An 11,682-nucleotide genomic window follows, 5' to 3' on the forward strand; every position below is an offset into this window, starting at 1 on the left:
CTAACATTCAAAATTATGTTGTCAATACAGGCGAACAGGTAACCATGACTGAACATGGACATTCATCTGCGCCCGGATCACAGCAGATTCCGGTAGTCAGCCAGCCAGCCGGTGCAACTGGACAGCAACAGATTCCAGGAGCCGGTCAGCCAGCCACTGGACCCGGACAGCAACAGATTCCAGGAGCCAGTCAGCCAGCCACTGGACTCGGACAGCAGCAGGTTCCAAGTGCTAGTCAGCCTACCATTGGAGCCAGCCAGATCATCATTGGAGCTGGTCAAAATATACCTGAGCAGCAGGTAATCGGATTAAATCACCCAGTCATGAGCGAGCCAATCCGCCAAGCAACCACAAGCTCATTTCCAATCCAAGATCCTGAGTTGGCTCGAAAGTTAGCTGAGATGGAGGCACTCATTCAACGGATTCCTGGGATGCCGGCTCCGATTAATAAGAGTGCAGCAAGCTGTTATGCAAACTCTCCATTCGTAGATGACATTGCACTAGTGGAAATGCCAAAGAAGTTCAACTTCCCAAATATGAAGATGTTTGACGGGACGTCTGACCCGGATGATCACATCGCACAGTATAGGCAGAGGATGTTCACCGTTGCCATCCCATGCGATATGAGGGAAGCATGCATGTGTAAGGGGTTTGGTTCTAGTCTAATTGGACCAGCCCTCCAGTGGTATACTAATTTACCTAATAATTCTATTTCTACTTTTGCACAATTGACTGACACTTTTGTTGAGCAATTTGCTAGTAGTAGGAAACTTGAAAAGTCTACAGAAGACCTCTACATCATAGTTCAACGACGGGGTGAGCCTTTACGAGAGTACGTAGGCCGCTTCAACAAAGAAAAGGTTTTTATAACCCATTGTAATCAGGACACAGCCATCTCAGCCTTCCGCAAGGGACTCCGGTACGACTCAGACCTATACAAAGAACTTACCAAGTATCCTTGCAAGACGATGGAAGATGTTCTCGCCAAAGCCTGGGCACAGATCAAGTGGGAGGAGGATGAAGCTAACTATTATCACTCTTCTCCAAGGAAAGACACTCGAAGAGACTCAAGGGCAGGTAGACGGCAGAGTGATAGACGATCCGAGCCATACCCATATCCCAACAGATCAGAGAGCAGAAGGAGGGAGTACAACCGGTCGTCCGAGACACGCCTGCGAGATGGACCAAAGATACCAGAATAAAATCTCTCAATTTCACCAGCCGAAGTCATTGGCGTACTGAAAGGACTCGGAGACAAAGTGAAATGGCCGGAAAGGATGAGGACTCCGTCTGACCAGCGAGACAAAGCAAAATGGTGTGAATTCCACAATGACCACGGTCACCGAACGGATGAGTGCATTGCCTTAAAACTCGAAGTATCCAACCTATTAAAACGTGGTCACCTGACTGACTTACTTACAGACAAAGGCAAAAGAACATTCCAGCAGGAGGCAGACAGGTCAGTCGTCCGAAGAGAAGTAACCCCGCCGAAGCCACCTACTCATGAACAGACGGTGAACGTAATAACTGGTGGCTCTGAGGTAAGCGGAATCACCCATTCAGCAGCCAAAAGACATGCCAGACAGACCAACTGGATCAAAGGAGAGTCCAGTGAGACAGAGAAGAATACCATCAACCTACCAGCCCAAACCATCAGTTTCTCAACAACAGAGTTAACCAGACTCCTCAACCCACATCATGATGCTCTTGTCATTGCACTTTACATTGCTAATTGTCTTACTAAACGTATACTTATTGATAATGGTAGTTCAGCTAACATTTTATTTTTAAGTGCTCTCAGGGAAATGGGGATAGATGAATCAAAGATTATAAAGAAGACTACAATCCTCATCAGTTTCAGTGGAGAACAAAAGAACACACTAGGAGAGATCGAGCTACCTGTCTATGCCGAAGGAGTCAATCTATGCACAAGATTCCTGGTAGTAGACTCTCCGTCTGCTTACAACGTGATATTGGGTCGACCATGGATACATGAAATGGAGGCAGTCCCTTCAACATACCACCAAGTCCTAAGGTTCCCAACTAAGTGGGGAGTAAAAGAAATTAAAGGCCAACAGAAAGATTCGAGAGCATGTTACCAGACTACCATGAAGGCCAAACCCGCTCAGTTATAGCAATTACAGGAAGACAGACTGACTGACTCCCAGATGAACCAACCAGACAAGGAGGAGTTGGAGGAAGTCCAGATACATCCGGACTATCCAGATCACAAAGTCCAAATCGGATCACGATTGGACCCTGACATCAGAACTGAACTCATTAACTTTTTATCTGCCCATTATGATTGTTTTGCTTGGTCCCATGCAGACATGACTGGAATTGACCCTGAAATAATTGTCCATAAATTGCAGGTTGATCCAGACTACCCACCAAGGAAGCAAAAAAGAAGAAAATTTGCCCCTGAAAGGAACAAAGCCATTAACGAAGAAGTTCAAAAGCTTATTGATAATGGGTTTGTGAGGGAGGTGCATTATCCCGACTGGTTGGCTAACGTAGTCATCGTGAAAAAAAAGAATGGCAAATGGCGAGTTTGCATTGACTTCACAGACCTCAACAAGGTGTGTCCAAAAGACTCATTCCCATTACCGCACATAGACATGCTAGTAGACGCCACAGCCGGTCATGAACTCCTAAGCTTCATGGACGCATACTCAGGATACAACCAGATCCTGATGCATCCAGACGACCAGGAAAAGACAGCCTTCATGACCAACTTAGGCATATTTTGCTACAAGGTCATGCCATTCGGATTGAAGAACGCAGGAGCAACATATCAGAGACTAGTCAACAAGATGTTTGTCGGATTGCTGGGGAAGACGATGGAAGTCTACATTGACGACATGCTCGTCAAATCCCTCATTGCAAAGGACCATATCAGCCATTTAAAACAATCTTTTGACATTCTTAGGAAATATAATATGAAACTGAATCCAACTAAATGTTCTTTTGGTGTGACTACAGGAAAGTTCCTTGGGTACCTAGTAACCCAAAGGGGAATTGAGGCAAACCCAGCACAGATAGAGTCAATCCAAAGGATTCCTTCCCCAAAGTGCGTAAAAGACGTACAGAAACTAACTGGACGCATTGCAGCACTCAGCCGATTCATCTCAAAGTCTTCAGAACGATGTCACCTCCTCTTCAACACACTAAGGAAGTCAAAAACCTTCGAGTGGACAACTGAATGTGAAGAGGCACTGGGCCAGCTAAAACAGTACCTGACCAGCCCGCCTCTCCTCTCAAAGCCAAAAGATAATGAGACATTATTCATCTATCTAGCAGTATCCGAGACGGCAGTTAGCGCAGTCCTAGTTCGGGAAGAGGAAGGCAAGCAGTCTCCAGTCTACTATGTAAGCAAAGCTTTGCTTAACGCAGAAACCCGATATAGCCAGCTGGAGAAGCTTGCACTAGCACTCATCCACGCAGCAAGGAAGCTACGTCCATACTTCCAGTGCCATCCAATAACGGTCTTGACCACCTTTCCACTCAAAACAATCCTCCACAAACCAGAACTATCAGGTAGACTGACCAAGTGGGCGGTAGAGCTCAGCGAGTACGACGTAACATACAAGCCACGAACTTCCCTCATATCTCAGGTATTAGCTGACTTCATTGCAGATTTTACACCTAATATGCATGTGGAGGCAGAAAAAGAACTTTGTTGTCTGACCGAGGGACAGTCAGTCGGAATCTGGAAGTTGCAAGTAGACGGCTCAAGTAACACCAGAGGAAGTGGACTCGGACTCGTCCTGACTTCACCCCAAGGTGACGTAATCGAACAAGCAGTCCGATGCGGGTTCAAAGCTACCAACAATGAAGCTGAATACGAAGCAATGATAGCTGGACTCGGACTAGCCAAAGACATGGGAGTAAAAAAGATCGTGGTCTTCAGTGATTCTCAATTGGTAGTCAACCAAATGCAAGGTAGCTATCAGGCCCGAGATAACAAAATGACAGCCTACCTCAACAAGACTAAAGAGTTGCAGTCAATCTTCGACGAGTTCACTATCAACCAAGTACCAAGAGGGGAGAACAGTCATGCAGATGCATTAGCAAACCTTGGATCCTCCATCCAGACAACCGACCCCAAGACAATACCTGTAATATATCTCCAATGGCCACCTGTCTGGAAAGATGAAGAAGAGCAAGTTAATGACATCTCCAACAACCGAACATGGATGACTCCAATAGTCGAGTACTTGGAACAGGACATTCTCCCCGAAGATAAGAACGAAGCACGTCGGGTCAAGGCTCAGTCAGCCCGCTTCACTATTATACAAGGTAAACTCTATAAACGTTCATTTTCTGGTCCATATTTGAAATGCATTAACCCTGCAGAGGCCAAATACGTACTGGCTGAGTTACATGAAGGAGAGTGCGGCAACCACTCTGGAGGACGAAGCTTGGCGCACCGTGCCCTAACACAAGGCTACTACTGGCCAACTATGCGGGCTGATTCCTCTGACTATGCAAGACAATGCGACAAATGCCAACGGTTCGCTCAAATATCCCACCAACCTCCGGAGCGTCTCATCTCGATCACATCCCCTTGGCCATTCATGAAATGGGGGATGGATATAGTAGGCAAGCTTCCAACCGCACCAGGATAGAAAATGTACATGCTTGCAGTGACCGACTACTTCAGCAAGTGGATCGAAGCAGACTCATTCCACCAAGTCCGAGACAAAGAAGTAAAGGGTTTCATTTGGAAGAATGTGATCTGTAGGTACGGAGTACCAAAAGAAATTGTGACAGACAATGGTTCTCAATTCATCAGTTTCGACTTCCAAGACTTCTGCAAATTCTGGAACATCAAGCTCAGCTTCTCGACACCAAGGTATCCCCAAGCAAATGGACAGGCAGAGTCATCCAACAAGACCATCATGAACAACATCAAGAAGGGCCTCGAAAAAGCTAAGGGAAGATGGGCTGACGAGTTGCCGGGAGTCCTGTGGTCCTATCGAACCACAACCAGGATTGCGACAGGGGAGACACCATTCTCATTAGCTTACGGGATGGAGGCAGTCATCCCTACTGAGAGCGAAGTTCCGACAGCCAGATATGAGCTAACTACAGACGAAGAAAATTGGGAAAACATGTGCCATGAACTCGACACCATCGACGAAAGAAGGGACAAAGCACTCTTAAGAGTCTCGGCCTATCAACAGAGCATAGCCAGACATTACAACAAGAACATCCGCACTCGGACATTCAAAGTAGGAGATTGGGTTCTACGAAGAGTCTTCCAGAACACTAAGGAAGCTGGAGCAGGTAAGCTCGCCCCGACATGGGAAGGTCCCTACCTCATCACAAAGGTAGTCGGACATGGAGCATACAAGCTACAAACAAAGGAGGGACGCGATATCAACAACAGCTGGAATGCTATCCACTTGAGACTGTATCACTCTTAACTTAACCCAGTCTACTTTCATTTTCTTTCATCAGTAATCTCACAAGATCTTCATTCGAGCAACATACTGACACTTATAATGCAGGAAGTGTCAGAACTACATTTGGGCTTGATCCCTGCAAAGGGTATGTAGGCAGCTCCACGGAGCGCAGCCCTCTATCACAACCATTTTTTCTTTATATATATACTACGAACAATTCAATAACAAATCTAAATATAAATTGACTAAGTCACTTTATACTTAGATTGGGGGAATAAGACACTAATACTCCATAAGTCATTCAGCCAATCAGCATTCGATACAATAACTTAAAAAACACTAACAGAAGCTACAACAAGCCATAATACAACAAAACTAGGTCAGTTAGATCAGGATACAATACTACATAAGAAAAAGTTCATACAACAACTAGAAAAGGCCCGACAAACTCTGTTATCCCACGACAATGAACACGAGTAGAAGAGGAATCAGTCATCCACAACCAGATCATTAGTAGTCATGATGCCAAAAGAAGTGGCTAACTCTTCGGCCCGGATTATCTCTTCAGCCCTCATCTTCTCCAATTCCTCAAGATCAGCAATGTATTTGGGAACATCCCAGCTATCAGCCTTACCATCCCGAAACTCACTGGCCATTACGCCACGGCATTGGATCTCAGCCTCCAGCCCAATGACCAACATTCGATTCTCCAACGAAGCAACCTCGGCTTTCAAATCATCAACTTGACCAAGAGTCACTCTCAGCTTCTCGACATCAGCTTCCTTGGATTCTAGTTGAGCCTTCAAATCAGCTATGAGTTGATCAGACTCCTTCTTGGCATCTTTCAGCCGACTAACTTCACCCCGAAGATCATTTCTCTGACTCCTTACGTCCTTTAGAGTTGCCATTAAGGACTTGATTTTCTTCTTCAGCCAAATGACCCCTTGCAAACCCTGACACATAAAAAAGAAAATGTAAGACAACAAGAGAAATCAGCCAGTCGACACAAACAAAACTAAATTAAATATTCGTACCTGGAACAAATGAGAAACAATGGTATCAATTGACCCATCCGTACCAACCTGCTCCATTCTGTGATCATCTTCGGGCCACAACAACTTATCAATCTCTCCTAAGTGAGGCCCAATCTCACTATAGGCCGCAGCATTGGAAGGGAACGAAAGGGCAACGGTGTCGCTAAATGGGTCAGAAGAATCATCCTGCACAACCTTCTTCTTTTTTTTCGTCTGACTCCGCGTCAAAACAGGGGGATCAGCCGGAGGCACGACAACCTCTCTATCAGCTTCTGAGCTCCCAACGGATGATTTCTTTGCTTGACGCAAACGTTCCAAGGCATTGGAACCGGTTAGAGGAAGTGTAAAGGGTCGGGACATAGCTACGTCTGCAAACAACCGCTCACTTGTCGTCAATTCAGTCAAAAAATTGGGAGTATATCCCAAGACTTCTAAACTTCTCTTGATAAACACAACACGAGGATTATCAGGACTCTGTAGAAGAGGAATACCTTCAGGGAGTTTTTCAACAGAGCGCCACAAAGAACTCTGACGGAGACTCGATTCAGACAACAAATCACTCCACTCACGCTCCGCCTCAGGAATAGCAAGAATACTCTTAAGTCGACCAGAAGACTCCCTCAAATCCCAAAGGTACTCAACTCGAAGCCTACCTGCAAAATGATAGAAGTATCAGCACACAAAATAAAATAAAAACAACAACAAGTATATGCAAGGAAACAGATTAGTAGGCAAGCATAAAAGACTCACATGCAGGAGACCATGAACAAGGTATCCTACTATCAGCAGGTAACCCCAACGAGACGAAAGGGACGAAGAAGTAACAGTCCTTCCACCTCTTATCTCCACTCTTCAAACTAATAATTAAAGGAGGGTCCTTCCCCCTAGTTGTTAACTGGTACCTACCTTTGTCATTAAGGTGTGCCTTCAAGTAGTAAGCTCTCAACAAGTCAGCCACCCCAAGTGTTATCTTGTGCCTTTCACAAAGGACTTCGAGAGACATCAAAATCCGCCATGAATTTGGCATTAGTTGTCCGGGCGAAATCTCGTGGTACTCACACAACTCAACGACTAATCGGGGGATAGGAAACCGAAGCCCTTCTTTGAAGGGAAGTTCATACAGACACACCCAACCAGGTAAGTGCCAGTCAGGCCGCTCCGCCTTAGCAGGAGCATGCAGACTGATGGTATCAGGGATCTCATAATGACGACGAAGATAGGTCAACTCACCTAAACTTATGGAAGACCTAGGATTAGAACTAAGCATACTACCAGAACCCGGCATACCACCATCAATAGGTTCGTTAGAATCTATTCCCCTTCCAGTAACATCACCTAAAGGACGACCCCCCAATTCTACTACTGTAATTCGGTTGCAATCAACCATCTCAGCAGAACTTTGAAAGAGAGAACTAAAATCTTCTTCACTAAACGAACAAGACAGTCGACAGACTGAATCATCGTGACTATCACACCTACTTGTAGACATAATGAGCTGATCACCTAGAGCAAAACAACAGCTAAGCCTTAAGGAACACAAAAAAGACATGAAGAACATTTAGCTTGATACACAATCAAGAAGCACTGGATGACTCATCAATCAATCAGTCAGACGAACCAAACATAAAAAACATATGATAAAACGAGGCAAAACAGACTACTATATCAAATTAGATTACAAAGTATTCAGTTAGACAGCAGTCAGCCTATAAGTCTCTACTAATCAGTCAGACATACCACTCGGCTCAAGGAACAGAAACACATGAATTAGACATACGCCTAAACAACAGAAATTCATATGCCACCATTGCAATCAGATCAAACGCAAACAGAAAATCTACAGGATCAAACGAAAATAACAGTTGAATAAACTAACCTAGCACGAAGAACATGAAGAACACGAAGAAAACAAAGAACATGCATAGGGACATTGAAAGGAAAACAAATGAGAGAAAACTTACCTCTTGAGAAGCTCTTTTACTCCACACCTTGCACCTCCTCTCCAAGCCTTCCTCAAATGAATGCAATGGTAAAAACAAACCACCCTTATATAGGCACACAAATCCACCAGATTAGTGCCAAGTGTCAACCATCAGGTGGCCCTACCAAAAAGGATTTAACTTCCTAAGAACACTTAAAGTCTCAGAGACAAATGAAAATTCACATTGAGCGCACTAGGCCCACTCGGCTATCTCCCCCGCACACACTACCTCCTCGGCAGACCACTCGGCCCAAACACACGAGTCACTCGGCCACCCCGGCGAAGCACTCGGCCCACACGGAGGAGCACTCGGCCATGCCGACAAAGCACTCGGCCATGCCGACAAAGCACTCGGCCACCCCGGTGAAGCACTCGGAGGAGCACTCGGCCATGCCAACGAAACACTCGGCCTTCCCGGTGGAACACTCGGCTCGTGCAGCCCATTCAGTCGGCCAACATGTGACCCACTCGGCCATGTCTCAGGGCCATCCCGTGGACCACTCGGCCAGAAGGCCGTTCGGCCCAAGCATCCAGTCGGCCCAAGCAGCCGGTCGGCCAACCAGGCCCGCGCGCATCCGCAATCCACTCAGACAGCCGGATGCATATGTGCTCATTACTCGGCCGGATGCGTAGGTGCGCATCACTCGGCCGCAAGTAAGCAGCCAGTCGGCCCAAACAGCCGATCGGCCAACCAGGCCCGCGCGCATCCGCAGGTCACTCGGACAGCCGGATGCGTATGTGCCCATCACTCGGCCGGATGCATAGGAACGCATCACTCGGCCACAAGTAAAATCGAGTATATCTTAATTTTATTACTTTCTATTAGCTCTCGTTACAACCCGACTGACTTGAGCGTCGGAGTCCCTTTGGCTGACACCCCACCGGTGCTCCCAATTGAACTCTCATCTCTCTTCTTTTTGTTATTGACAGGTTGCTGGTGCCCATCTAATCAATTGTAGGAAATCACCTCTACAAGGTCCACAATTGATTTTTGTGTCTATTGTAATGCCTCAAATTTCCTAATAAGGTTTAGAACCCTGATTAGGAGGCTGGGAGGGCCATAATTGATTTATTATGATATTAAGTGGTCATACGCATGTTCATATGAATTATATTATAATATGATGGTAAATGCATGCATATGGGTGTATTTATAATTATAAGGGCATTTTGGTAATTTGGCCCGTTGAGGGCATAATTGTGTATTTTGGTGCATGTTTATGATTAATTAAAATAGCCACATTATAAGGTGGATTGGTTCGAGCTAGTCGACATGAGACGATCATGAAATGCAAGTGTTCGGTCTGGTCATAACGGGATTAAGTTCGGGGCTCGGGGTGAGTCTCGGGGTCATTTCGATGACTAGAGCATTACCAGGAATTAAAGGGTAATGGGATATGATCTATTGGTGTTTGAGAATATTGAGAATAGCGGGAATTGGAGGGTGTTAATTATGATTAACAAAATAGGTACGAAAGGACGATTTTTCCTTGGTGGCTATTTAGGTTTTATTTTAAACCTAAGGGCATTTAGGTCTTTTTATCCTAAGAGATTGATATATCAGCCATTAAGGCTGTAGAACCTTGTCAAAACAGAGTCCCTTCCACCTTCTCTCCCGATAGGTATTTCTCCTCCATTTTCTCTTGGATTTTCATGCTTCTTTTGAGGAATTAAGCCAAGGAACCAAGCCTTTCCAAGCTAGGGTTATGCTCCACCATTGAAGAGGGTGTGTTGCTGAGATTGAGGTGAGTTTATAGCCATTAGAACTCTTAGTTTTGCTCTATTTTCTTAGTTAAGTTCTAGCTGGTTTTAGAGTTGGAATGATTGGTTTTGATTGGAGTTTTGGCTAGGGTTATTGTGGTTGTGATGCTTGGGGCATGTGAGGATGGTTTTTGGGTTCATTTGGGACTGAATTTGATGTTTTGAAGCTTTTGGTTTGGGTTAGAAATGGTGGAATCGAAGGAAGAACTTTCTGGGCCGAGGCTGGCTGAAGGTAGCGCTACAGCGCCCAGTGTAGGGCGCTACAGCGCTACCTGCAGGGAGTGAAGGGTGGTTTTGGTTCTGCTTTGAGCGCTGGGGCGCTAGGAGGGTAGCGCTATAGCGCTACCTTGTTTCTTCAGAACCCTGCTGTTTTGAGTATTTTTAAGGGTTTTTGGCTCGGGGTTTCAATCCTTAAGGCTCGGGATCAAATCTACTCACCGTGTGGGCACATTTCGAGGTCCCGAGAGTGGGGTTTAGGTCAAGACCCTATCTTGGTTGATTTCTTTAATTGGAAGTTCTCTTTGGTTATGACTAGGTGACCGGTGAAGGATTAAGGATCGATCGTTCTCAAGGGTCGTTCTTGTTCTAATTTTCACTCGAACCAGAGGTAAGAAAACTGCACCCTGTGTATATGTGACATGCATGGTTGTACTTGATGCATGTTGGATGTTTATATGTGATGCATGTAATGCACGAGAAACATGTGATTAGGACATGCTTTGTATATTGGGTATGATACTGTTCAGAGCTTGAGCCTTTGTGTTTATGCATGATCCTAATTGTACTAGTATTTGTTAAGTAAGCATGCTAAATGCCCTGTATTCGGATATTGGATATGTGATATATGTTTGGTGGAAATGCTTACTTGTATATGGCACTGACTAGTCAGGGACACTGACCTAAGAGTCAGAAATAGCATAGCGTCATGAACGCAAGACCAAATGAAGATTAGATCTAATCGATATCAGTGTTGAATGGCTCTAAAGCATTAACGCTGGACCGACTCTAAGGTCGATGAACTTATAAGCGTTGGGCTAGTCTATGCTACTTACTCAGAGCCAGGGCCTAAAGCCTAGGTGACTGGTTGTCACATGGCTAGGGAATGATGTTCCATGGTATTGACCCTATGGTCATGAGGAAGGTTATGTTGGTGACTAATCATCATGCACCTATCCTGTCTAAGTTAGTGACATGTTCACTTATCTATAAAGCCTGGTGACCCTATCGTCACATGGCTAGGGAACAGTGTTCCATGGTTATGACTCTATGGTCATGAGGAAGGTTATGTTGGTGACTAGTCATCATGCACCTATCCTATTTAAGCTAGTGAAAGGATCACTTATTTACTCGACAAGTTATGTTGGTGACTATTTCTCCAGATACCTATCTTGTCAAGCTAGTGAAAGGATCACTTATCTATAAGCTTTGGTAACCCTATCGTCATATGGCTATTGGAAACGGAACCCACTTTAGTGACTGTACCATTGTCACTATTCTA

The 11,682-nt window shown here is 45.2% G+C and overlaps 2 protein-coding genes across 2 annotated transcripts; one reads left to right on the forward strand and one right to left on the reverse strand.

Moving 5' to 3' along the window:
• Nucleotides 1–1,277: 1,277 nt before the first annotated feature.
• LOC133830627 (uncharacterized) lies at nucleotides 1,278–2,135 on the forward strand. The gene has a single exon (XM_062260645.1). It carries the CDS (start codon nucleotides 1,278–1,280, stop codon nucleotides 2,133–2,135), a length of 858 nt encoding a protein of 285 aa, XP_062116629.1.
• A 3,593-nt stretch (nucleotides 2,136–5,728) lies between these two features.
• LOC133828775 (uncharacterized) lies at nucleotides 5,729–8,611 on the reverse strand. Its single transcript, XM_062258879.1, has 4 exons — nucleotides 8,404–8,611; nucleotides 6,934–7,095; nucleotides 6,443–6,810; nucleotides 5,729–6,361 (listed from the first exon to the last, which is right to left on the reverse strand). The coding sequence occupies exons 3-4, from the start codon at nucleotides 6,800–6,802 to the stop codon at nucleotides 5,897–5,899; spliced, it is 825 nt and encodes a 274-aa protein (XP_062114863.1). The 5' UTR covers nucleotides 6,803–6,810; nucleotides 6,934–7,095; nucleotides 8,404–8,611; the 3' UTR covers nucleotides 5,729–5,896.
• Nucleotides 8,612–11,682: the final 3,071 nt, after the last annotated feature.

This window comes from Humulus lupulus, chromosome 4 (genome assembly GCF_963169125.1).
Source record: "Humulus lupulus chromosome 4, drHumLupu1.1, whole genome shotgun sequence".
Lineage (NCBI taxonomy): Eukaryota > Viridiplantae > Streptophyta > Magnoliopsida > Rosales > Cannabaceae > Humulus > Humulus lupulus.